Source organism: Leptonotus elevatus, chromosome 1 (genome assembly GCF_054856555.1).
Source record: "Leptonotus elevatus isolate MCC_2025b chromosome 1, RoL_Lele_1.0, whole genome shotgun sequence".
Classification (NCBI taxonomy): Eukaryota; Metazoa; Chordata; class Actinopteri; order Syngnathiformes; family Syngnathidae; genus Leptonotus; species Leptonotus elevatus.
The window spans coordinates 24,893,023-24,920,597 of NC_141239.1; the positions used below are offsets into that span (position 1 = coordinate 24,893,023).

At 41.1% G+C, this 27,575-nt stretch overlaps 2 protein-coding genes across 3 annotated transcripts in view; both read left to right on the forward strand.

The window, feature by feature from the left end:
* Positions 1 to 11,854, forward strand: part of stat5a (signal transducer and activator of transcription 5a) — a 60,907-nt gene extending 49,053 nt beyond the window's left edge. For both annotated transcript variants that reach the window (XM_086086877.1, XM_086086887.1), the window contains exons 9-19: positions 904 to 1,083; positions 1,632 to 1,719; positions 2,028 to 2,150; positions 2,824 to 2,916; positions 6,943 to 7,149; positions 7,640 to 7,734; positions 7,917 to 8,059; positions 8,674 to 8,829; positions 8,917 to 8,968; positions 9,284 to 9,394; positions 10,476 to 11,854. In XM_086086877.1, the coding sequence (XP_085943003.1) occupies positions 904 to 1,083; positions 1,632 to 1,719; positions 2,028 to 2,150; positions 2,824 to 2,916; positions 6,943 to 7,149; positions 7,640 to 7,734; positions 7,917 to 8,059; positions 8,674 to 8,829; positions 8,917 to 8,968; positions 9,284 to 9,394; positions 10,476 to 10,599 (1,372 nt within the window). In that variant the 3' untranslated portion in view covers positions 10,600 to 11,854. The remainder of the gene's footprint in view (positions 1 to 903; positions 1,084 to 1,631; positions 1,720 to 2,027; positions 2,151 to 2,823; positions 2,917 to 6,942; positions 7,150 to 7,639; positions 7,735 to 7,916; positions 8,060 to 8,673; positions 8,830 to 8,916; positions 8,969 to 9,283; positions 9,395 to 10,475) is intronic.
* Positions 11,855 to 21,060: 9,206 nt separating this feature from the next.
* The window catches only part of LOC147181363 (inactive phospholipase C-like protein 2), a 73,139-nt gene continuing 66,624 nt past the window's right edge, over positions 21,061 to 27,575 (forward strand). The window contains exon 1 of the mRNA XM_086086846.1: positions 21,061 to 21,705. Within this exon, the coding sequence (XP_085942972.1) occupies positions 21,436 to 21,705 (270 nt within the window). The 5' untranslated portion in view covers positions 21,061 to 21,435. The remainder of the gene's footprint in view (positions 21,706 to 27,575) is intronic.

The following is a 27,575-nucleotide window of genomic DNA, read 5'->3' on the forward strand; positions in this document are numbered from 1 at the left end:
TTTTTCCTGACCCACCAACCTCATGTGACGATTTTAACTGCCGTGGCCTAAAACAGTAGCTTGAAAAGTGTTCTTTAGACATACAATTGTGCTTGAAAGTTTACATACACTGGGAGTATTTAAACTTATGTGCACAATTGTAAATGCACAAAAGCTAAATTAAGCTAATCTATGAATCATCACCAAAATTCACATGCACATCTCGGTGAGGCTTTTTTTCAATTAATTTTATTTAAACAACAAACAGTATACACAGCATGTAGAAAAAAAATAATATAGACATTGTATACAATATAAACAACACAAAATATAGCCAGGGAGGTCACAGAGGATTTAGAATAGAAGCTAAACTAAATAGATTGGCTAGGGAGGCGGAACCAGCCAAATTAGTCAAGATGATGTCACTTTGCCAGTGACAACAACACAAATCTACAATATTTGTTTGAGTCGAATATTTTATTAATGTGCATTTATGGCTGTGGGATTATGTTAAATCTATGTGAAATTATTTATTTCAAGAGTATTTTGTAAACAATTACTTCTAGTTTGGGTCATACCATTAGTTCCTGTTTGAGCATGCTTGAGGTAAGAGAGAGAGAGTCTCAATTGGGTTACAAGGCGCACACATGGTATGCTACTTTTTTGTTTATTCAATGTTTGAATCAAGGAGATGATTGTAAATATATGCGTATGACTCTTTGATCCATGCATAATAAGCTTAAAGACTTAAGTGGTTAACAGTGTGTTCTATTACTGTACTATTAGATGGTAAACCCATTTAGTTGCCTTGGTGACGCATTAACTAATCAAACTTTGGCTTTCGCGACAAAATGAAAAAGGGCATTAAGGTTCAACCCCACTTCTGTGATCTACAACCGCCCCCCCCCCCCCCCCCCCCGTCAGCACCTTCATCATCGAGAAACAACCCCCGCAGGTGCTCAAAACCCAGACCAAGTTCGCCGCCACCGTGCGCCTCCTGGTCGGCGGCAAGCTGAACGTGCACATGAACCCACCGCAAGTCAAGGCAACCATCATCAGCGAGCAGCAGGCCAAGGCGCTTTTGAAGAACGAGAACACCAGGAAGTAAGTAAGCAACATTTTTTTCGAATGTTTCCTGCTGCTTCTAACTTCTAGGTTGAGAATACAGTGGTGCCTTGACTTGATGATGAATTCTATCAAGCTATAAAAACCCACATTCCAAAAGTATGGGTGTTAGGTACATTGAAAACTTTGAAATGACTGTCTCAGCACCGCTTACAATTGGTCTACAATGAATGACACTTGATTCACACCTCACCACACAGACATGTTTGGAACTCCAACAATGCCTCAGAAGAGTCGATGCAGATTCCACTTTTAGCACTGTTCGGCCGCCTTGTTCCACATTCCAAGCGCAGCAGGAGTGCGTCAGCAGTTAAATCGGTGAACAATAACGCCATTATCTTGTCTTTTATGCCCCCCAAAGGGAGCCTGTTTTGTCTGCTCACACAGAAAATGGAAAAATGCTCTTTAGAATTGTATTTTATTTTTTAAAAGAAGAACACACAACCATCAGCACCCATCGTTTGTTTGTGGAAAAGCAAACCTAATGGATGGCTCCTCAATGCTATTTTTTGTCTGTTGCTTTTTAGTGACAGCAGTGGAGAAATTCTCAACAACAACTGCGTAATGGAGTATCACCAGACCACGGGTACACTCAGCGCTCATTTCAGAAACATGGTGAGGGCATGTAAATGGACTGCTCAGATAAAAGCTACTCAGTCTTATCACTGTATTTCCTCAAACAGCAACCAGGAACGTTTATTTGTTTATTCGAATGCCAGGGCGTCTCTCTCCATATACGTTTGTCTGTCATATGAGCATGTTAAAAGGGCAAAATGCATTCATGACTAGAAAAATATTGGTTGACTGATAGTGCCAATCCAAACGGAGTGTTCTTATCTTGCTGGTTGGCGTGTATGCAACAAGCAGTAATGTCAGCCTGCTATACAGTATCATTTAGAGTTGTGTCCGTCTCATGTGTGCAGTCCTTGAAGAGGATTAAACGGTCGGACAGGAGAGGAGCCGAGTCGGTCACGGAGGAGAAATTCACCATCCTCTTTGAGTCCCAGTTTAGCGTCGGAGGCAATGAGCTCGTCTTCCAAGTGAAGGTGAGTAAACACAAACAGACCTACACTTGCAATAGAGTCGCATCGTTAATATGCATTGGTGCCTTGATGTATGAGTTTAACTTGTTAGGTGATCACACTCATAACTTGAAACACGTCATTTCCACCCAATTGAAATTAATGGGAATGCCATTAATCCATTCCAGCCACACAAACACACACAAAAAATGTTTTAACGTAACGGGAAAATTTGCACTCTATACATACAATACTTTGTGCATCGTGATTTCCAGAGTCACCGCCAATTGACATTGTGCTCCTGCTGGTGTACGTGTCTGTGTGTATAGTCTTGTTTTTGGTTGGTTGAAGTGGCTGAAGCTGCAGATAAACAGGGATGGATGGAAGGAAGGAAGGAAGGAAGGAAGGAAGGAACTTGAAGCAAAAATTTGGACTCTTTTTTTTTTTTTTGATGAATTGTTCATTATCTGCTGCTTTGTGTGAATCTTGCCGCTACTATTTTGCATCGGTATTTCAAATTTTCGCTTCTAACTCAAAACAAAAAAAAATCCTTCAAATGATGGTTCAAAACTCGAAAAATGTAAGTCGTGTCTCTCGTATGTTAAGGTAGTGAGATTGAGCACTGGACAACCTTGCAGTAGATCCATGTTGAAGAAAAAGATTTATGTTGCTTGTGTTTTCGGTTCTGTCTCCACAGACGTTGTCGCTGCCTGTAGTGGTAATCGTCCACGGGAGCCAAGACAATAACGCTACAGCGACGGTGCTGTGGGACAACGCTTTTGCGGAGCCTGTGAGTGCACGATTTGTTATTTATTGTTAGCCAGAACCGGTTTTTGTTTACATGCATTTAAGAAATTCTTTTTCAATACTAGTCAATTCCATATATAACACTTGCTCTTAAAAAAATGTATTTCTGTGACATTCTTCATTCATAATTCAAGCAAAAAGCGCATTTATTGAGTCATTCAAAGGAATAGGGGAAAAGGGCACAAGAACAGATGTGATACTAAAAGGTCGTTTCAAGTTCATAATTCTACTGAGGAGTAGGGCTTCAATTTAGGGTTTCAAGATAGTGTCAGGGTTACTAATTTGTAATTTCAGGTCAGTGTTTCAATTTCTGGTTTCAATTTGTTAGTGCTTTAATTGAGGGTTCATAGTTCAATTTAGGGTATGGTTTCCCAGTCACAGTTTAAATTTTGGGCTTTGATTTGGGGTTAGGTTTCGATTTAGATTTAAGGTTTCAAGTTAGTATTTTAATTGAGGGTTAGGGTTTCAATTTGGGGCTCGGATTTCATGTCAGGGTTAGGGTTTTAAATTCAGGCTTCAATTTAGGGTTTTGGCTTCAATTTAGGTTTAAGGTTTCAAGTAAGGGATTTAATTGAGGGTTGGGGTTTCAAATTGGGGTTATGATTTCAAGATGGATTAAGACTTCAATTTAGCCTTTGTGTTTTTAAAAATAGACTTCTTCGTGTAAGGTTTCGATTAAGGGCTTCAGTCTGGGGTTAAGAATATTTATTTCGGTTAAATGTTCCAAGGTAAGAGTTTCAATTAATGATTTAAATTGAAAATTAAAATGAGCTACGTTTTCTAGTCAAGGGTTTGATTTTGAGCTTTTAATTTAGTATTCTATAATTTTGGATTAAATAGGGTTTAAGAGAGGTTTACAGGTCCTCCTCCTCAATTGTTTAAGTTGCATGTCTCCTTTTGAGTGATGTGGTTAATTCCATGTACCATATTTTTCAGATTTTAAATCTTTAAAATTTTCATAGTGTGGCTGGTCCTGCAAGTTGTACTCTGGTGCGACTTGTATACATTAATATTGGAACTCGACCGGCACACAAATCCCCGTTCCCTACTCTGCGGTTGGCAAATACTTTTGGTGCATTACCGCCACTGTTCAGTATTTGCCAAGTGCTAAAAGAAATGCCCACGCAATATGCATAATAACGCATGCTTTTTCGATATATTTTATTATTAGGGAATTGAGAATATTTGGTCTCTGTTTTTTATCAAATTAATTTCCCCAAAAATGTGACTTAACTGGTGGTTGGGGGGGTGGGGTGGGGGGGGGGGTTTGACTGAAGTGACTTATCCTCCGATGCAAATTATACTTCAAAAAATATGGTAGTTTTTGAAGTTTTATTTTTAGTGAAGGCCTGACCAGCCGTAAACTTAGACAGTGGTGTGCAGGGCTTGCAGGGCTCTGATAGGTGAAAATATGAAAACTTTCTGCCAGAAATCCATCTTTAAAGGTCGCTCATGACCTGCGTAACCCTCAGCAGTCGTCAGGCACAGCGGGTGGTGAGATATAGACAGGAATATCAGCAGCAGCAGTCGCATGGACACCCTGCGGACGTTTTTCTGGTCTGCCTTGGCACAGCAGGCAGCCACATTTCTTACACTGTCGATAACCGTAGCCCACTGTGCGCAGTGGTGTGTAACGTGGTGACTCATCTTTAATGGCAAAACCTTTAGATCTTCTTCGGGGTCAAAAAGTTCTTCCTTAGTCGCAGGCTGTTAAGTGTTTGTCAGGTAGCGCTGTAACACATGTATCTGCTTGAACACAACACAGATTGCCTTGTGTGAAAGTCCTCATTTTGTCGCACAACGTGTTGTTAGAAATAAATGGTGGGGGAAAGATTATCAAGCAATATGCATCATCATTGCTCTCTTTTTTATCTCTTTTTCTTTTTTTTTGAATGTGCGTGAGTATGTGCATGTGCGGGTGTGTGTGTGTGTGTGTGTGTGCATATGTGCGCGCGTGTGAGTGTGTACTCATTAATTCACTTAAAACCTATTAAAAATCTCATACCATTCACCTAAACCGAATACTTCATAATACAGCTAGAGTCGTGAAGTTGTCAGGAGACCTGAGGAAGGATCAAAGAAAAGAAAGAAAAGTGAAATCCAGCACCGACCAGACATCACCTACTTCCCACCGGGTTACCAACCAGAATCTTTCACCAACCCCAGAAACATCTAAATTCCAACAAATTAGGGAGACCTCAAGAGACCAAAGGAAAGACTGAGGAAAGGAAGTAAGGATAGATGAAGCAGAGTGAGATCCACAGACATCAGCCTCCACCGATTCAACGACCAGAGGAAGAAGCAGATTGTGTTTGAATTTCGGTAGATGCCAACGTGGTGGATCTGGCATGCATGAAAACCTCCACCAAAGAGGGAAGCCATCAACCCAGGCCAGGACAGAGCAAGCACAACCCCCCAGGGCCCCCCAGGCCGCGGCAGCGCCAAGGCACAACTTCCGGGCCCCGCAGGGGCCACAGGCCGGAGAGCAAACCCAGGAGCCAGGAGCGCCCCCCACCCCAACACGGCCCGCGCCCCAAGCCCAACGCAGCAGAACGGGGCACGGCAAGCCCACCAGGCACCCAACCGGAAATTTTGCCCCGTATGAGCTTATTGGTGGATATTTTTTACTGAACATTGTCAGCCAGTCAGAGAACAGGTTACCTAAGTAGCTGACACAGCGAAATGGGTGAAGAGATATGAAATAATTAACTCATTTGCTCCCAAAAACTTATAAATACGTTATATTTTAAATATTACCATGGTCCCAAAAACGTATTCATATGTTTTTTTTAATGCTAGAGCAGTGGTTCTCAACTGCGGCCCTCAAGTAATATCCTGCCTGTTTTCCATGTCTCCCACAGCCAACACAGATGTTTCAAACGATTAGCTAATCGCAAGCAAGCAAGCTCTGCATGAAGCCTGACAACGATCCTCAGGTGTGTTGGCTGTTAGAGACATGGAAAACAGGCTGGATAGGGGTACTCGAGGACCGAGGCTGAGAAACTGTGTGCTAGAGCATACAGAAGGCTTTGATGCAGCCTCAGAACTGAAGAGAATGCTTGAAGCAATGGTAGTTGTTACACAAAACGGCCAGCAGGTGGCAGCAGAGTATAAGAGATCAATCCATCAATCAATCATGTTGCAACAAGCTCTTTTCCCCACTGTTTTAAACAGATTTCTGAATAATGATGAAACTTAGCTACATTCTAATGCTAATTGCTGCAAAACGGAAACAGATCGAAATATACTTTTTTTTCCTGATGAAAGAAAATACTTTAGTCTTTCTTTTGGTAGGTTCCATGTTTTTATAGCAATGGAACACAATATTCTGTGGGCCTTGCAATATCAGTCAAAATCCAGTAAAACAGCCGGGAGCAAAGGGGGTTGCTTCAGTGAAAATATCTGGGAGTGAATGAGTTAAGATGTACAGTTTTACTCAAATTTGAAGCCATTTTTGACCAGATTTTCTGTAAGCCAGTATCACCCCCCAAAAAAAGCCTTTTTTTCTGACGCAAAAATGTCTGTGGAATGCATCATGCCATTTTCTAAGTTCTTGGTGCGCTGTACTGCGGTTGAAGTGGCCATTCCAGCTAGAATCATCATCTTGACTGTCACTTTGCTGCTTGTATTTCAAAGACATCCGATAATAATTGTTGAGTTGAATGGGATGGGGAGGTACATTTTTGAGCGACATCTTTTTATTGGCGCCGTTGCTGATTTTGATCTTGTTGATCGCAAAGGGAGAATCACTCATAACACACCCCCACACCACAGTACAATTATTCAGGATAATATTTTCGAGACAATCGGGTTTTTACTGACTTTGTTCGGACGGGATAAAACAATAAAAAAAAATATCGCTCAGGATCATCTTTTAGAGACTGTTGTGTAGATTGTTGGACTTATGGAGACGTATGGAGACATTGTGACAGTGTGAAAGGCATTGAAGGTGTTTACGTTTTGCACGCGCTAATGTTGGAGGATGGTAACATTTGCCTGTGGTCCATAGGGCCGCGTGCCTTTCCTGGTACCAGACAAGGTGCTATGGCCTCAGCTGTGCGAGGCCATCAACATGAAGTACAAGGCGGAAGTGCAGAGCAATCGCGGCCTGTCCGAGGAGAACCTGGTCTTCCTCGCACAGAAAGCTTTCGGCAACTCCAGCACCAGCATCGAGGACGACTGCAACATGACGATGACCTGGTCACAGTTTAACAGAGTCAGTTTCCTCGTGATTCTCCCTCTCCGTAGCCACAATGACTTGTTGTATTTGATACTCCCCGAGGCTTTTTTCCTTTCCCTGCCTCCTTTTCCCACAGGCCCGAATTACTGAGCCATTTGAGAAGCATACTTGTTTTCCATTGAGTAATGCATGTAGCCTGTACTCACACTCGCACAAGTATTTGTCATGCTGTTTTGCTGTCATTACTGCGGGGGTGTCATTTCGCGCTGCACTTGTGTGAAATGAAGCTCAGTTGTTGTCATCTTAATAGTTGTGTTTGTCTACGCTGTGAAAAGACGCCACCTCATTTCCCATCTCGGAAAGCAGCCAACACAACACGGCAATTACGCGTCATTCCATCACGATAATATCGGCGCAACAGGCTCCCTTGCTGCGAACCAACATTGTCCATTATGATTCCTCACGCGTGCTGCCGTTTCTGTGGCAAACATATATTGCGACATCATGTTGTCCCTTTGCTCATCAGGAAAGCTTGCCTGGCAGGAACTTCACATTTTGGCAGTGGTTCGACGGTGTGATGGAGCTGACAAAGAAGCATCTCAAGCCACACTGGAATGACGGGTGAGGGCTTTCTCTCAGTGAGGAGCGTTCCGGAAAATGCGCTGTGTTCTGTTCTGTTCTGTGAAAAATTGACAATACTCTCGTTGACCTTCACCAACGTATGTAGACATCTAATAAATGCGGCGCGAAGGTGGGTGGGTAAAGACATACTCTAATAATAGTTTTATCTTTATCCTTTCAAGAGCCATCCTGGGCTTTGTAAACAAGCAGCAGGCTCAAGACATGCTGATGTCCAAGGCCAACGGCACTTTTCTTCTGCGCTACAGCGACTCAGAGATCGGAGGGGTCACAATCGCTTGGGTGGCTGAAAACCCCAACAAAGCAGGTTTGAGCTTGGTGTCATGTTGATTGGACGCACATCTGTGTTGGAGGCTGCAGGAGCAGAGAGAAAAACAGCAGACTTGTGGAGGTTGCGGATGGGAATACAAACAACACCTACTGTGCTGCCTGAACGGGCTGCAGTAGAATGGTGGCAGCCACCAGTAGGAAACAAATGAACTGAATAATACATGTCATTTAAAAAGAACCTTTTTTTTAATAGAACATCTCAAGAGATGAAAGCAGCAAAACTAACATGAACGCAATCAGCCAGAGGCACAATTCATGACGAGCTACTGTGCTGCCTAAACAGGATGCAGTGCAAATTGAAAGTGCAAGCAAGCAGCCAGCAGAGCAATTGATTTTTAGCCCAGCTACTGTGATGTCCAAACGGGATGTGATAGAACTCACAGATGGTAGCAACCATTTTCATTCATATTTGCCTAGTTATTTTGCTGCCTATGCAAGCTGCCATAAACGATTAACAAGGAAGCAACAAGCCCCAAATGATGACATTTTTATTTATTTATTTTAGTAGTAGAAATCAAACAGTGGCAGCAACCCGACGAAGGCGATTATGTATTTGACACCGTCTTGAAATGTTCTTTGTGAACTCCCAAGGGGAGAGAATGGTGTGGAACCTCATGCCCTACACAACCAAAGACTTCACCATTCGCTCTCTGGCCGACCGCATCAGCGACCTCAACCACCTCCTCTTCCTCTACCCCGACAGACCCAAGGACGACGTCTTCTCCAAGTATTACACCCCTCCCCTCTGTAAGTGGTGCCGTCGCACCGTAGCTTTTCTTCCTGGCCTTGCTTAATGTTGTGATGGCTCACAATGGTTCTCTCTTCTTTGTGCAGCCAAGGCGGTGGACGGCTACGTGAAGCCGCAAATCAAACAAGTGGTGCCTGAGTGAGTTGCCATCTTCCCTTCCGTTCATCATCGGCTATTGGATCCTGCATTACAGATCAGCAATTACTTAGCTGTTACAGTTGGAAGGAGGCCAATTAAAGATGCCGAGGGGCTCCTGAGCGAGCGTGTCCTCCGCTCATCATTAGAGTTAGCCTCGTTAGCCGGCGAGCGCCGCTACGGGCCATCATTTCGCCGTTATGATGCAGCGGGGCACGGAACTCACGCTGTGGATAGTTGCTTAGACGACCGCCAAGAATCAAGGGCTCATTGCTGTTATTTTGTGTGTGCGTGCGTGCGCGCATGCGTTCCTCACAGGTTTACAACAGCCAATCCCGATCCAACAAGTGGGAACCCGACCTACATGGATCATGGCGCCTCTCCAGCACCTGTCAATCACCCTCACACCTACGGCTTGTACCCCCCGATGTGAGTCACCGCGTTGTGTGAAATACGAAACGGGCATGATTTATCAACTGTCGATTGATAGATAGTAATTGATTTTATGTCGAGCAATGTTGCCAGAAGTATTGTAGGTCTTGTATGTGTACTTCACAATGTGATTTGCTGCCGTAAAGGACTGCCGTAGATCTAGAAAGTGGCACTACTTTTCTGCCTAAATAGGTTTGTTGTGAAGTAACAGAAACCCATCGGTTGGTCTAACAGTCCAGCATCTCGCTATGGTACAGTACATTTAAGTGGCTCCAACCAGCCAAGGGAACAATTCATTTTTGCCCAACTACAAAAGTGTACTTTGCTGCCTAAACGGGCTGTTGTAAAAATCAAGAAGTACAAGCCACCCCACATTTTTGACGCAATGTGTTTGTTGCATGAATGGGCAGTCGGCGACATGGCAGAAACCAAACCCAGAGAGGTTGGCTGCAGTCACAACGGGAAGAAAAAGCAACCAGCCGGAAGCACAATTCATTGTTTTAACTCGTGCGCTGCACAAATGGGCAGCAGTAGAATTTGAAGGTGGTAACAACAACCCACCTAGAGTGTGATTAATTTTGCTCCACTTATTTTGCTGCTTAAATGAGATGCAGTTCAAATTCAAAGAGGAAACAAGCAGCCAATGGAAGAATCCATTTGTAGCCCAACAACTGTGCTGCCTAAATGGGCTGCTGTAGAAATCAGTGACAGCATCCTGACTGAAAAGGCAGTTGTAAATGTTATTCCACTGCCTTTACGGGGCTGCCAAATGGATAGGATGAGCAACCTGTTGAGGCTACGATTCAGTTTCGCTCAACGAGTTGGCTGCTGTAGAAATGGAATGCGAAATCCATCATTTTTACGACTACTTTATTGCACATTTTGGCTCATCTGCAAAAACTAGAAGCGGAGGGGAAAAAAACAGGATCTTGCATCATCTCAATCCAAAACGGCAGCAACCCGATATGGTGTCATTTTCTCCCCCAACTAGTTTGCTGCCAACCCGTAGTTGGGGCCCATTGCAGAGCAAAAAAAATGTGTCGCCAAATCGCAGCATCCTTTTCCGTCCTGCACGCAGGAATGAATCCATGCTGGACGCGGACGGAGACTTTGACCTGGACGACACCATGGACGTGGCGCGGCACGTGGAGGAGCTGCTGCGACGGCCCGTGGAGGGCCACTGGGGCGGCCAGCAGTCATGACCGCACCCCATCTCAGCAACCAACCCTGCCTCTCCACTTGACATCATGGTTTTGAATTCCAATCATCTCATCTGTTTTGCCCATTGCTACAATGTGAAATGTTAATAACGGTTGTGCTTTTATTTTATTTTTCAGCGTGACTTTTCTCTTTTAAGTTTTATTATTTGTGTCCTTAAGTATTTGTACAAGGTTTCAATGCAAAACCGACAGTGTTACAGTATTGGTTAAAAAAAAAAAAAAAAGAAGAAGAGAGAAATAGTATTGAGTTGTCAGTGTGCATGTATTCTCTTGATTTTAACACACACGCTACTGTACGAAGACTTTTCTATTTTATATCTCAGCTTGGAATGAATGTTGTCTTTGGACAAGAAAAAAAAAAAGGAACTTTACTCAAGAGCTTTTTCTCGTTACAACAAACACTCACGATACACAATAAAGTGGTTACACAAATGCGCCTCACTGGGTGCACTTTGGCACCTTTGTCAATGTGTCCAGGGCTATTTGTTCTCTAAATGGTTGATGTGTTTCAGCAACACTGTCTGGGGGATAAGACCCCCGCCCCCCTCCCCGCACTGTCTTGCCTTTGTCCACATTTCACAGGCCAACACGAGTTAAAGTGATGCCATGTTTGTTTTGCTCCCTTTGTTCAATATAAGACGGTCAAATATATAGAATCTGAAAGCATCTTGCCTAAACGGGCTGTTATATAATTTTTTTATTTTATTTTTTGCTACACCATAAAAGCGCAGTTAACAGAGATTTGTCACTTACTATCTTACTGCCTAAAAGGCCAACTCTAAATAATGGTGCCAAACTAGCTCATTTTGGTCCAATTGTTCTGCTGCCTAAATGGGTTGCTTTTAAGAAGTAGCATCAACCTGACAAGGTTTAACAATCAACATGTGTGTAATCATTGCATCAAATTTAAATCATGAACTGGGTTTTCTTATTTTAGCCTGAGTAATTTGCTCCCTAAACAGGCTGCTGTGGAAATCTAATGCGGTGGCAACCCAACAAGGGTGGAATTCAGTTCTGCTCATTTGCTGATTCAAAGACAAGCTCTGATAATGGATAGTGGTGACAACCAGCGATTGTTTGGTTCTGTTGCGGTTCAACTATTTTGATGACTAAACAGGCTGCTGTATGAAAGATATATGTTAAATTGTTGCACCTTATTTATTTTTTTCATGAATTATTTTACTACTAATTTTATTTGCAAAATAAAAGTGACAACAACCCGCCAGGGGCCGCTTCAGTTTCCCTTGTCTACTTTGCTCGCTAAACGGGCTGTTGTCGAAATACAATGTTGTAACATCCCATCCCATCGGCTCATTCTATTTTGGTCCGATTACTTTGGTGCCTAAATGGGCTGTTGTAGAACTAAAGAAAATGACCAAATCTGTGATTTATTGCACGTTGCGTGCTCCACGGATGTCGAGTGGCTTAGTCAGGTTCGTAGTTGTGGCTGCAACCACAAATGGGCTGCCAATAGAAATTTGAATTTGCATCAGTTTGACAGGACTGACGAGGGGGAGATGCATTTTTTCTAGATTGTTGCTTGCTTAAATGGGCTGCAGCATGACAAACATCAGCATCATTTTTCATTGGCCCACTGAAGTGAGGACTTCAAAATTGATTACAAAAAACTCTCCCGTCTAACCCAACTTGTAGTGGGTTTTTTTTATATATATTTTTAATTTATTTTTATTGTTTACATCGGGGTATGGTGTACCTGAAAAAACACATTAAAATTATTCAGGTACTAAATTGGAATCGGGCACTTGAACCTGCAGTGTAAACCCCACCTGATTTGCAGCTGCGACGGTATCTTGCTTTGGTCAAATCTGCACATTCAGCCATTTTCAGGTTGTTAAAAGTCGCTGTGCAATTACAATGAATGGTTCCTCGAAATACAAGTTGAATTTGTTCCATAACCATGCTTGGAACTCAAAACCTTTGTATCTCAAATTATTCTTCCCCACGGAAACGAATAACAACGCTATAAATCGGTGTTAGCCTCCCACCCTCATACCCCCAATTTTTTGTATTGTGTGTAACTTTTTCCCATTATTATGCTAGCTTTAAGGTGGTGGGCCATACTTCAATGTGTAATTCTCTTTGTTTTGTTTTTTCGCTTAGTTTGACAGCACCTTAAACATCTTTTGGAGAATTGTTAACTATTTGTCATAGTGCTGCTTTTTGTGAGGTGAGTTAAATTAAAGATTATACTGGAGACGAAGCCAAACAACAAAAAATGGCCCAACTACAGCTTGTATACTTAAAGGGGCAGTAATGTGAAAAATCGTTTTAGCTATTAGCCATGTAAAAATGCTAATTCTTCACCAAAAACATCACCAAAGTGGTGCTTTCCTCCATTCGCCCATCTATGAGAAATTCTAGGTCATTCTGCTCTCCAAGCACGAGCCCCTCCCAACGTGAGAGAACGAGCAGGTGCTCACTCTATGACGTCATTAGGTGCGGACCCACCCCGGCACCGTCTCTGCGGACTTGACACGCGGCCATTTTCCCTGAGACGCCCATGCTAGATAGTGATAAAAGTCAGTGAACTTTCTGTCCAAATGAATTCAAAGCAATCAATTATCTTTCACATTTGCAATGCCGAAGTGCAATGACAACTGGCCATCTTAAAATTCCATAAAGGGTTCTGGCTGACACGTGTGTAAACTACAAAGAAAATATTTTGCGCTGTTGAACCGAGTGGTTTGTTGTGGCAAGGAGCGCCGTTTTGTTTCAAATGCATATTGAAGAATTGATGGCTTGCGTGGCCATTCGGAGGAGTGCTCGAACGCAGCGATCCAGCAGCAGCCGGCTCGGACGAGAGGCGGCGCGGCAACCACACGGGGAGAGGCGGGGTTTTACTGAACCGGGTGTTTTACTTCATTAGAAAAATAACCAGCAAAACACCTAATATTTCATTAAAACATGACATCGCTATTGGTGTGACAGGTAAGATTGAATCATTACAGAATATGCCTACAGTTAACTGTGGAAGGGCTTAAAATAGCAAGATAGAATACCTTTATCTCAAGGCACAACTGTTACACTTCAAAATAAATGTGACACCACTATATATCATAATTCGGTAAAACCATTTTGGTTTTAAGTGCAATCCAGATGCTTTTGCAGTCTGAAGTGGAATTATTGTCACGGCCTGTCATATATGGTACACACAGTCTACTGCAGGCCAGGTGTGTCAAATATACAGCCAGTGGGCTGGATCAGGGCCGCTAAGGGGTTTCATCCGGCCCGCAAGATGTTATTGTAAAGTAAAAAAAAAAAAATATATATATATATAATTTCCATTTTCAACTGGGTTAGGGTTAGAAAGACATTGAGACAGACATGTCGCAACTAAATAAACGCAGTTTTTTTGTTTTTTTTGTTTTTTAAGTTTAGAGTCTGACGTGACGGCTTGAGGGCAACATTACATGGGTTTTAGCAATAGAAAACATCACGATGTTCGGTGCCTAAAGAATCTTTTTTATTGACTGTATTTTTGCTAAAATATCATTATGTTATGGTTTTATTTATTTACATATATTTGTTCCACATTTCCTAACCCACCCACTGCTCACTATTAAAAATAAATAAATACTGTGCAAATGATGCCTGACTTTTTCTCAATATTTTATACTCACAAGACACATGAGTAGCCCCACCTTGGGAAAAAATGATCTCGAAAATGGAAGAAGAGGAAGAATTTAGAAATTAGGAAAATTCCAGCTCATAATTAGAATGGCTAATAATTGGGAGTCTATAAATGATGAGTTGAGTCATTTAAGTTATTATTTGAACATTATCAGCAGGCTTTGCGCACAAATTGAATTACTTATGGTACATCATAAATATGATTGTTTTAATGGACTGTGATTGCGTTTACTTTTTTCTTTTAAAAGATAGGGTTCGGGATTGCAACTTGATCAAGTAATAAGTATTTTTGATATGATTAGTGGAAATTTAATGAAAATGTTATTTATTTTTTTCTACTTGTATTTTATTGTTACAATAATTTTTGTCAGATTTACTTCTTGCACGCTATTTGTGAATTTATTTTTCTTTATGTATCATATCTTCATAATCTACGCAAGTATATTTTATTTTCATTCACTTGGGAAAAATGTAGTACATTGTGGGACTCAACTTGAAATTTGGGATAATTTACACACAGTGAGTACATCATAAATAAACGGTCATGGATTTTTAAAATCTAATCAATCAAAGCATTCATTCAAAAAAATTACATGTACAGTACTGTACAGGGAACTCCATCGTAAAACGAGGACTTCCTCGATTCTACTTAAAGTTGCGTAACCTCTGTCTACCGCTAGATGTCAGTCAAACACAGTAAATCAAAGTAGTGGGTGCTTCCTCCTGCTTTCGGGTGAATTGTTAGCACGTGATTTACCCACGACGTACATTCAAATATATTCAAAGCAGAACGCAAACTTTAGGATTGTTATATATAAACGCATTTTAATTTACTAAGAATATTACATGGCGCATGCAATGTCAAAGCGGTGTTGTGGTTTAGTCTTTAACCTCCTTCAAGGCTGCTATTAATTTATATTGGCCCACCAGTCATGTGACAAATTACGGAAGCGTATTGCATTTGCACATGCACTTGAAAAATAAAAAGTCCTGTTTTTATGACTAATTTTTGGGGGGAGCTTAGTTTTTTTTTGTATTTTTGAATATATTTTTCTATTCTATTTTTTGAGTATTTTTTTCTGTTTAAAAAAAATATATTTTCCTCAGTTTTTCTGAATCCTTTTTTTGTTTGTTTTTCTGAGTAATTTTTTCCTGTTTTATAAAATAATTATTTTTCTGTTTTTCTGAATATTTTTTAAAAGGGTTTTTCTTCAGAGACAATACAGTATACACATTCATTCGTTTATTGAGAGCCAGTAAGTAAACATGACCATCTTATTGCATATGAAGGTATGCGGGAAAGTGTCCGCTTCCGCTATTAGCGAGTCTGCAACAAGTCACTTGAAGTTCAGAGGTAAAAAAATAAATTAAAAAAAAACTACACAAAACAGAACACCAGCTCTGTTTTTCGGAATATTTTTTCCCCCTGTTTTTTGGAATCATTTTTTTCAGCCTGTTTTTCTGAATATTTTTTTGACAGAAAAAAAAAATCAGTAAAACAGAAAAAAAAATCAGAAAAAACAAATGAAAAAAAACAAAGCTCCGCCCAAAAATTAGTCAGAAAAACAGGAGGGTTTTTTTTCTCAAGTGAATGCAATACGCTTCCGTAACAAACAAATGGAGGTAATAAAACCAATGTAAACTGTTGTTCTGCGTGTATTATATTAATTAGACTTGTGCAGAATGTACTATTGCTGCGCTTTAAAAAAAACAAAAACAAAAAAAAACAGATGAGCATTCAACGTATAGTAGAGGATGTTTAATTTGTTACATAACAAAAAAAAAACTAGTGACAGCACTTTTCAGTTTTCAGCACAACATAATGATGATGGAGCTGATGATGATTCATCCACAGGAAGTGCGGTGCATGGCAAACCCCAGACACATGCACACGCACGAGCACATGCACAGCAAAGTTGCTTCTTCTTCTTAGAAAATGTTGGTAATAAAATTTGCATTTTTTTTCCTTTTCTTTTTTACCACAGCAACCTGGTACCCCTTTCTTGAAAGCTCCGTTGACTCATTGGTCAACTTTTGAGGCTAAATGAATAGCTGACTGAATAGTTGTTTTTTTTTGGTTTATTTAATTTATTAGTGTACCTTATCTATCTTTAAATCCCTTTCCTGTGAAAAGACAAAAATTGAGTCAGACCACTGCAATTGTCAGCGGCTCAATATAGGCTGCAGCTCACCTGCGACACAAATGAGGTCAAGCAGTAGAAGACGGATGGGCAGTTAGACGCCACCTTGCTGAGTGATGTCATGCTTGAGGCCTCGGAGGTTGCATCCAGTTGTTGGTGAAGACAACATCCAAACAAAACTATTGTATTCTCATCCCCGTGGTCCTCCAGTGATGTGGCGATAAATCCTGATTTGACCGTGTGACCCCGTCGCCCACCCCTCCATCCCTCTGCCTCTCTTGGAAGCCAGCTGGGATTACTAGAAGTGATCAATAGGCGCCTGTCATCAATACATCCCAGCTGCAAGAGGAGGAGAAAGACGAGGAGGGGAGGGGGAGAGGGCCATTAAGCCCTCCAGCTACGGCTGAGAAGATCCTCGGATGAGAGAGGCCAACAGTAGGAGTGGCGCCGTGCCGTGTAACGCCGGCTGGCTGGCATCCCGCCACAGGAAATGACTGCAAACCTCAAACTGTTGGAAAACTTTTTTGGGGGGAAAAAAAATATTTTATTTTATTTTGGTGCTGACTCAGCTCTGTGCAATTACATCTCCAGAATGATGATTTCCCAGACAGCGAAACATAAGTCTGAGATGCTGTTGAAATTGTATTTACTTCTAAATACTTCATACATGTTCGAAAATAAGTACTGACAATGTCATGCAGTCATTGTGTTGTTATGATGATGACACTGTCAGTTGCTATGCAGTTGCTATGCAGTTGCTGTCCTTTATTATGACAATGTTGTCAGTTGCTACGCATTTGCTGATAGCAACATATAATCATTATAAGAAACTTGCTATGTTCCTTATGATGATAAGGAATACATGTAAGTGACCACTCCATGTATTATTGCGAGCCTTTGAGAAGTACGGGTCATGAAGCACTGAATATGCAGGAGCATGCGCCAAAAGGTGGGCATTGCCATCGGCGGGAATTGACGATTAACGAAAGCTCCAAGCTCTGCTCACATGCATAAAGTATAATTGAAAGAAGCTAACGACATTCCTGCTTGCTAATTCAACGTGGATGGCAGTGGATTGCATTTATATACTGCTCAGTGAAGGCAGACATGTTTCGTTCGCAAACCGGAAGTAAGTAGGCGGAAACCGGAAGTACGTTTAGCATAATACTTTTCCTTTGAACATAAATAAAACGAGTAATTATCCATCCAAACAATTGGTAAATCTTTTTTTTTATGACAAAAAAACATGTTTAACCTTATTATTTAACAACAAAAATATATATTGTACAGGCATGCAATGCATTTTCTTTATTTTCATGACTAAAGGCATCAAAATTATGAATGAACACATGTGGAGTTATTTAATTTAAAAAAAGGTGAACTAACTGAAAACATGTTTTATATTCTATTTTTTTCAAAATATTCACTTTTTTGATCTGATGATCTTTTGCACACTCTTGGCATTCCCTCGATGAGCTTCAAGAGTCGTCACCTCAAATGGTTTTGCAAAAGTATTGACGGAGTTCACAGAGGTGAGAATGCCAGGAGGTTGCAAAGCAGTAATTGGAGAAAAGGGTGGCTCTTTTGAAGAAACTAGAATATAAAACATGTTTTCAGTTATTTCATCTTTTTCTTTTTGTTAAGTCTACATGTGTTCATTCTTAGTTCTGATGCCTTCGGTGAGAATCTATGATGTAAATAGTCATGAGAATAAAGCAATTGACACATTGAATGAGGTGTGTGTATATATATATATATATATATTAACAACCTCTACTTTGCATAAATTCACCGAGTGCGGGTGGGCGTGGAACGTAGCCAGGACAGAGACGTAAATTCTATTTCCAGTTCTATCGTCATGGCCGCACTTTCCCGAAAAAGGCCAAATATTTTGAATCTTGCATGTTTAAGGGGACGTCTTGTGACATTAAAGCGCGGCAGCTAGTGCCAAAGCTTTTAAAAGCACAACTTTTGCTAAATAATTTGCAACAATGCATAATGCATGAGCCAGGAAAGGAAGGAAGGGCATGCGTCCACTTCTTCCTGTCCCACACGACACACTCATATTCAGACGTCACTGTGTGTCCCCGTCACATGATGTGACATTTGTCACGTGACCACACTTCGATCATTCAAGCCTCATTCCAGCGTGAGAGCAAGAGGACATTTGTATTGTTGTGGCTACACATGGAGCCACTTATCACAACTGAGGCCTACATCCTGCCTCCTGGGATAACCTGGGAAGGCGACCTTTGACCCGCTAAATATCCGTCCTGCCCTGCCAGCAGATGAAACGCTGACCTCCGAAGCGTAACTACCACGATTGATTACAATAATAACGTTAAGTCACCAGGTTGTGTCTTTTTTTTCTTGTGCAAATGCTGGGAATTGAAGTGACGACGCAATACTGCTGCGGCTCCGGTAGTCGGCAAAAATATTTGGACATGGGTCTGCAAATAGTCAATTTGCCAGGTAAGTGGAAATGTTTCTGTACTTAAACAGGAAGTCAACTTACAAAAAAAATGTTCCCTCCAATAATATAATGTTCTATGCAGCCTGACTAGTCTGAACACAGTATTGTGATTACTGATACTGCGTTTGTGGAATATCATGAATAAAGCAGCAAAATCCACTCATTTTTATCCATCTCAGGGGACGGCCATTTTGGCATTTTCTGTTGACTGAAAATGACATCACAGTTGCTTAGGGCTCAGCTTGCAAATGTCACATGACCAAACTCAGAAAATAGGTGGGTCTGTAAACTTAAGACACTTTTCCACCCATACTGTTAACCTGAATTATTTAGCAGAACTCAGAAAAAGTGAGGTAATCGGTTGCCTCAATTTTTTTGAGTTGATCAACTCAAAAGTTAAAGTTGAAAACTTGAACGGTTTGATTACACCCACCTTAATTTTTTTTGAAGCAACTCAATTAATCTCAGTTACTAACTTAAACATGTTTTAAAACTACTGGATTAAGTTAACAGAAATACAAACCATAAATACACTGTGTCCTCACGAGGGTTGTGGGAATGCTGGAGCCTATCCCAGCTGTCTTCAGGAAGTAGGCGGGCTACACCCTGAACTGGTTGCCAGCCAATCGCAGGGTACACTCAGATAAACAACCTAGGGACAATTCAGAGTGTTCAATTAACCCATCATGCATATTTTTCGGAATGTGGGAAGAAACTGGAGTACCCGGCGAAAACCCACACAGGAAAGTGGAGAACATCCGAAGCCCGGATATGATCTCATGACCTCTGCACTGGGGGGCAGACGTGCTAACTAGTTGGCCACCATGCTGCCTGCTATGAGCACGTTTTTAAAATTTAACATTAATTATTAATTTGTTTAAACCAGGTAAATAAACTGAGAACAGACTGTCATTTATTGTCAACTGCAGAGTAAAATAAGGCTAAAATAAAATTACAAATTAGCAAGTAAAATAAATTTTGAAAAATATGCACAAAACATAAAATAAAACAAAATATTACATTACATACATTATTTTATTTTTAGTATGCACCATATACATTTATTTTGTTTTTAAATATGACCTTTTTTGAAACAATAGAAACAAGGTTCACAAAATAACTAAATTTGATTAAATTACAGCTATTTTATGTTTTTAAGTTATCCATACCCAAAAATTAATATAGTTCAATTTAATGATGACAAAATCACCACCACACATTAACAGAAGCCCAGAGGTGTCGATTGAGAAGGATTTCATGTGTATACATCCAGTGTTTATTTCAAAATGAAAACTTAAGACCCCATCTTTAAGTTTTTGATGTGTTTCCTTTTTACATAAATACCTGTACTACTACTTAAGTACAGAGCGTAAGTAGCCTACTTGTTTCATTGCTGTAAAAATAAATACGTTTTTATATACCACACATACAGTATACATAAGTACCAATACTATGCTACTGTAATGCAATAGTTTTTTTTTTTTTTAGGTAGCCTATCTGGGTTTTTTTTACTATTTATTTTCCTCATGACTTTTTACTCTTACTACTTTAATTTTCGATCTTACTCTACTCTTTCGTTTTGTTTTTTTTAAATAGCACGAGTGTAAACTTTTTTCACAACTGGAATTATAAATACGTAGGCCCACTAATTTCTAGTACCAAAACTAGTTTAAAACTTAAGGGTGACTGCCGCATTTTGTCTCTTAATACGCTTTACTTTTAATATAATACTATATGTTATTTTTTGGCACAGCACTTTGGTGTCAACCTCTGTTGTCTTTTAAACGTGCTATAAGTGGTATATGGTATATGGTATGGTACCACCAATACCCGGAGAAAAAAAACACATAAGTACAAATACTTGAGTATACTTTATTTATTTGTTGACTTTTACTCCCTACTTCACCCCTTTTCTTTCTTCTTCTTCAGTTTTTTTAATATATTTTTTTACAAAATTATCCTTACTCGTCGGAGTACTTTTCCCATCTCAAACAAAATAAATATGTCCAGTACTCATATGTAGTGCCGAATCTGCCGTTATCCCCAAAATGTACAGTTCCTTCCCCCCATTGGCCACTTGTTGAACTGTTTAACGCAGTTCTAATGGCACTGACTGCTTCACAAGCGTGGTGAGGACGGTGCGCGCGCACGTCGGGCACGAGCTGCATCGTGCCCGCGTCGCGCTCGTGCCCGCGCAGTCTTGAATTTGTCCCGCGGATGCACGTCAGTTGTACGTGTGTTTCCTATCAGTGCGCGTGTGTTAGTGTGTGTGGGTGCGAAAGACAACAAGACGGTCCCGGTTCGGTAGGAGCACAAGTGCAGTAGTAGCGCAGCTCTTCGGAACTAGAAGGTTCGGAAGCACCCGGACCGCTTTCAGGTTGCAGGCTTGTCGTTGGCAAGGAGCGGAGGAGGAGAAAGGGGGGCACCGGCCGGCCGGCTCCCTGTTTCGGGCACCGCGCGAAGTCCGAACCGCCTTTTTGTGTGTGGATTAAAACCAAAATGGGCCGCTGCCGAGACACCGCGGAGGTGCTGCTGCTTCTGCTTCTGTGAACCATGGCGGGGCTCCACGCTTCTTCGGATCCGTCGGGACATTTTCTGGACTTGAGCCGACCGACGCAAGCCTCCGCCGCTGCGGGGCTCGGTGGCGGCACCCGGCCCTACTTGGAGGTGTCGGCCGGCGCTGCCCGGGGATTCGGAGCCGACGCAGTGTACAGCAACGGCCGGTACCGGGAACTGAGCAGCCCGGCGGTGGGCGCTCGCAGCCGAGATCCGTCCACGGAGAGGAGCCAGGGAGGATCGAACACACCTTGCGGCATCATGAAGGTTGGTTGGCTCAATGCAAGTCTCAAGGTGACACCTAGCAATGCATTTGTGTGCTTGCAATCACCACCCTTGTCCACTTCCAGAAGTAACGCAGGTGCTTGCATCGGTAGACAAAAAAAATGACTCAAGTACAAGAACTAATCTTTCGATTATTGAGCATTCGGATTTACTCCGTAGTAACTATTAGTAACTTATGTTGTGCACATCAAAGAGACCAAAATATAAAATAGGACTTTACACATTTCAATATTGCTCATGAATATCACAAACATAACTTTAAAGGAAAATTCAGCCAAAGAAATGGCCTTTAATTGACTTTCTAGTGAAACAGCAGAATTGGCGCACTCGGCAAAGATGTTCCGTTATGTAATGAAAAATCATTTGATTGCATTGAACTTTGACATGTGAATTCACTTACATTGCTCAGCAGTGTTGACATCTCTTTCATCACTCAAACATGTGACTTCTGCATCCTTATCTTCAGTGATGTGCTCTGACTTGCGGATTGCTTTTTCTCCCGGCTCCTTTCGAATGCGCGCAACCCTTTCTAGACGTGAAGAATAGATAGCTCAGGTGGGTTCGAATGGCTCAGACGAACTGCACTTTGCATTCGTGTGCTGTGGATGACCTGCTGGTTTTACTCCACGGAACATACAATTTTGCAAACGCAGACCCAAACAGCTTCTATGTTTCTCAAGCTCCAAGTGGAGTTCTTGTAGGCTGAAATGTCAACATTTTCACAGTCACAGATGATGCGTGACATAGCTGTCCCTCCATTTATTTGATATACTTTAGTACACTTGAACATTTTGGGGGCTGCATGGTGACGGTATGTGGCTCAGTTTGATTGGTCAAGTGGAATGGATGGAATCAAAGGTCAGTGGTAGTTATGTTGGATTGGTGAAACGTGACACAAGCCTGACTAACCAAAATTAATTACGCAAGTAATAATAGTCGATCAATGGTGTAGTGGTCCCTGGATAAGTGTTTTTTTTATTTTTTAAAGTAATCCAGAAAAACAATCTGTTTTGAAAACGGTGACATGTAAGAAAAATCCATCATTTGTACTTGCTCACATTAATACAATTATCATGACTTGATTAAGAGCAGTTTGTAGTTATTACTGGTAGTGGTAACACAAGCAGCCTGAATGAATGTAAAATGCATTTTTTTAGGAGACAAGCATACAGTATAAACAATATTTAGTGAAGAATGAACAAAAATAGCTTCATTATGATTTTAGGCCGAATCTTGAACTATTTGTCACTATTCTTGTGTTTTAACTTACTTTAAAATCAACTGCCAGCGAGTAGCTACTATAAAACTAGATCATGTTAGTTATTTAGTGTATAACCGGATGCCTCCACCCGGGGATTGAACCCACACTGAGCGCAAATCTCCGGTGTATGAGCGCAGATGGCTTCCTGTGGGCTAACATTTTTGACTATCACATCTCAGGACACTATTTGAAGGATTCCTTTCCACAGCATGACCCGCCCTACTCTGCCTCTGATTGCTTCATCAGTCTTCAGAATCATGCCTAGCCAATCTAAGCAAAGGCAGTGAGTACCCGCCAACCAAACAACCAGTCAAAGGCAGGGGGAGGGCGGGTCATGGCTATCCTTGAGGAAAAAATGCGTAATCTGTAGGGGTGGGAATCTTTGACTGTCTCACATTTCTATTCGATTCCGATTTTTGGGTCTGCGATTCGATTCAGAATCGATTTTTTGATTCAAAATGATTTGATTGACAATGAAAATATAGATGTGCAAAGAATCGTCATGATCTACTCCAGCCTGACTCGCTAATGTTAATTAGCGCGCTACTCACAGCACTTTTATCACTCAAAAGAACGTCTACTACGCTGCAAAAAATAACTTATCGGAACAACTTGATCATGACTTTTCCTTTGTACTCTTTAATGTGTCAACAACAACTTAACAGTGTATTATAACGCGCGGAACCACACTGCCCCTAAGTGGCCAAATTGTGTACAACATTAACAGCGCTCCCAATCAAGGCACACACAAACAAGGGCAAGACAGTATAAACTAATTTCAATAAAATCGATTTTGGGACATTTAAAATGGATTCGTAATCATACTAAATGAGAATCGCGATTCTTATGAAAAAAAAAAAGAATTTGGGCACACCCCTTGTAATCTGGTTCATAGGAATGACTGAATGGTGCACATCAGGGGGGGATTTAGAAGTGGATGTAAGCAATGGTGACCAAAAATATACACTGAATACCGACAGATACAACAGACTTCTTCACTGCAGTCGATAACAATACATGGAGCGAGTCAATGTAGGGTTTCTTTTAAACAAGTCAAAGTAAAAACTAAGTTGTTGTAACTACTCTGCCATGTCAATTTAATGAGTAAATGTACTTTGAGGAAAATCTGCTAAGTAGTCCACTGACACAATGCCCGTGTCCAAATTCACAAGGCTGGGTCCTCGGAAGGCCGAATTTGTCGGCTGCATGACGTCACTCCCGGCGCGACTCGACGGCACGCACAAATTTATGACTGATTTACACATGAATGGATTGTCGGTCAATGTGCCCCTTGACAAGCAGTATTGACAATCCATTCATATATAAGTTCGCGCGTGCCGTCGAGTCGTGTCGGGAGTGACGTCATGCAGCCGACAAATTCGGCCTTCCGAGGAACCATTTTTGTGAATCAGGACACAGGCAATGTCAATACATGAGACATTCTGCGCAAATGACCATTGCATCATTAATGGCAAAATGGCAACATCTCCAGAACAAGAAAACAAGCCACTAATCAAGTCCTTAAGGGCTCCGTTTTTATAAATGCATGCAAAAACAGTGTACACGTGAGGGGGTCCTGAGGGGAGGGCTTCCCAAGCTTTTTTTTCAGCTGGAGAACCACATTAAAAACCCATCCAGGACACAAGCAAAGCAAAAACATTGCACTCATTTAATTTCCACAACATAATAGGGCTGAACAATTAATCAAATTCAAATCATCTTCAACGGGGAGACGACAACAAGCCAATCTCCCTCATATGAAAATGATTAAGATCCCCATGTGTCTCTCTTCAATTCCTGTAAGTGTGTGTGTTTTTAAGCTTAGTTAAAAATAATCTTTAATAAACACATGTTGTGGTATAAAAAAAAGGCGGGGTTTTACTGGAACGGATGATTGTCATTTCAATTCATTACAATGGGGAAAATGGATTTGATATGTGTAAATCAAAATGCAAGCTTGGCCACGGAACGCATTAAAATCATGTCAAGGCACCACTGCATTATTTTCGGTCTCCGTGTGTGTCTTTCTTCAATTCTTGCCTGCCAGTGTGTCAGCTTTGTTCAACTAAACATGTCCAGATCATTTCACACTGAGTAAAACAAATTGTGAGTAAATAGAGGCAATATCCTCCTTATTTCCAATATAGACTTGGATAAATTGTTTGTGACAGTTTTGTTTGCTGGTGTTTCTAACGTCAAATATGTGTCTTGCTTCAGTAAAGTTGCAGTATACTATGCAATGTACACTTAAGACTTTATAAGTTAACCCGAGTGGATTATTTGACTTAATGAATAAAAGGCAAGTATTATTGGCCATTGCAATTTAGGCTCATTAAAAATGTTTAGCCCAATAAAGCTTGATGTGCACAGAGCTTCTTCATTAGTACTTGTGATTTCCTCCTAATGTGCTGTTGCTTAAGTGATTGCTATTCATAGACAAGCACATGCAGTACTTTGTTCTTGTAATGATCGTTTTCACCTCAGCCCAAGTAAATAGGAGGAAACAAGATCAACTTTCTGTGCGTGGAGCGGCACATGGTTTTGGGAATGACTCGTTAAAAGTTTGGGTGAGACGCTGGATAAACATGCAGATATAGGAATTGTTTTTCAGATTTCTGCATGAATACCTCTGCTGACTCATTACAAGGAAGAAGTCGCTTTTCTGGAATTCAAAAGACTGATGAATTAAAACGACGCACCACAATTATTGTTAACAGTTGGGCCTTTATCGAGGTCTGTGCTCAACTGAGTCATATACAGTAAGTACAGTGTTGTTAGGCAGTGGTACCTTTTGTGGCTTTAATTCGTTGCCTGACCAAGCAATTTACTCGGATAGCAAATCGAAATGCCATTAATACCTTCCAATCCCCTAAAAATTACCATGTTTTTGTGCACGTAATAAAGAAAACTGTATTGTATGCAAGATTCGGAGTCACTCCTTGCGAATATTCCTGCTCAATCAATGGCTAAAAGCACTTCAGGAACTGTGACTCTCTCTCTTTTGAGTGGTGGGCCCGAGTGGTTTGCGCCGTTGTGGGAGTGCACACGGCTGACTTGATTCCCGGCCAATTGAATCAGCTCCTCTCATTCCCTTTAAATTAAGCATAGGTGAGGCGGGAGGATGACACACTCGCTCGCTGGAGCCCATGCAGGAAAATGGCGTGCTCTAATCTGCCTGCTCAAATCCATCAAAATCGCATGACACCACCTGCACCACAACTTAGACCTGCTATTAGTTGACCTAAAGCCGAGTCTACTTTCTGTCACCACTTTCTGTCCGGTGCGCCAGGGGTATGTAATAGAACACACTCCTTATATCCTGGCCCATTGTGAAGGGCTGCATGTATCCGTTCAGTCTGATCAGACCTTGTTCTGCAGCACCTGACAGTGACACTCACTTCTTAGATCGGCCCATAATTGGATTCCCGCGGTGACATCGCTTGCGCCCTCAAACAAACATGTTTGGGCAAAAACCTCAGCTTGCACAATGAACTGTTGCTGCTGCTTGTCTGTCGCCAAGCCACTTGAATTTCAATGTGGAATTGTGCTCACATCCTCCATCTCGAGGCTTTCACTTTTTCTTCTTTTCACTCGCCGTGAAAACGTTTGATCTTTCCGCTAAAACTCTCAATCAGGCTTTGCATTCTGAATGTGGCCACTTTTGAGTATTCAAGGGCGACTTTTCTGCTCAACACATTCACACACTGTGTGTACTATATACGCAGAGGTAAACTTTAGGTCTTGATGTACAAGGTTGGATATACTGAAGAATACATAGTTCAAGTGACATAATTCAGTTTTTTTTTTTTTTTTTTAGTTTTCATTGGCACAAGTTGTATTTGCATCTTGGCAGTGTAGAAAACCGCCTGCATGGAACAGACAACCTCAGATCAAAGTCAGCTCTTTTCCAAATGTGGATACAAATCTGATATCGGATCTCTGCCAATGCTAGTGCAGCGTAACTGCACAAATCAGATATATCCCGTCTAGAAGTCACTGAAATGCACAATTGCTGACGAATGCACACCCTTGTGTTAAAAAAACAAACACTTTTAATCTAAACTACGGCATAGACCATCAATTATGACAGAAACATGCTATATAAGAACAGTGTCTATTATTAAAACAAATATTTGCTGCGAGTGGTTTACCCTCTTCTAAAACACCATTTATATTTGTATTGTAAGCATTGTTTACTTCCCTGTTTCCAACTTTCCATTGCCCTTACTATTTATGTCCAATTTGTGCATCTGTGCATGTGGTTTGTTTCGTGTGCCTTGTAATGAAAATGGAAATGGAAATAGACCATCAAACAAAAATCCAATACAGTCATTACCTCAGAATCGGCCATTTGAATCTGCAGCGTAGATCCAGCCTTCGCAAAGAAGCGTATGGTAAAGACACTGAAAAGTGAGGAAAAGCTGGATGGTTTTCCTATATTAAAAAAAAACAAAAAAAAAACTTTAGGTATATTATCTTGCTTGTTGTAATGAGTGATTTATCAACAACTAAACCACCTCAAAACTTGGCTAATGTTGTTTGTTGAGTAGCAAGAGATTCTATCCTCTGATTAAAACATGACTGTCATTAC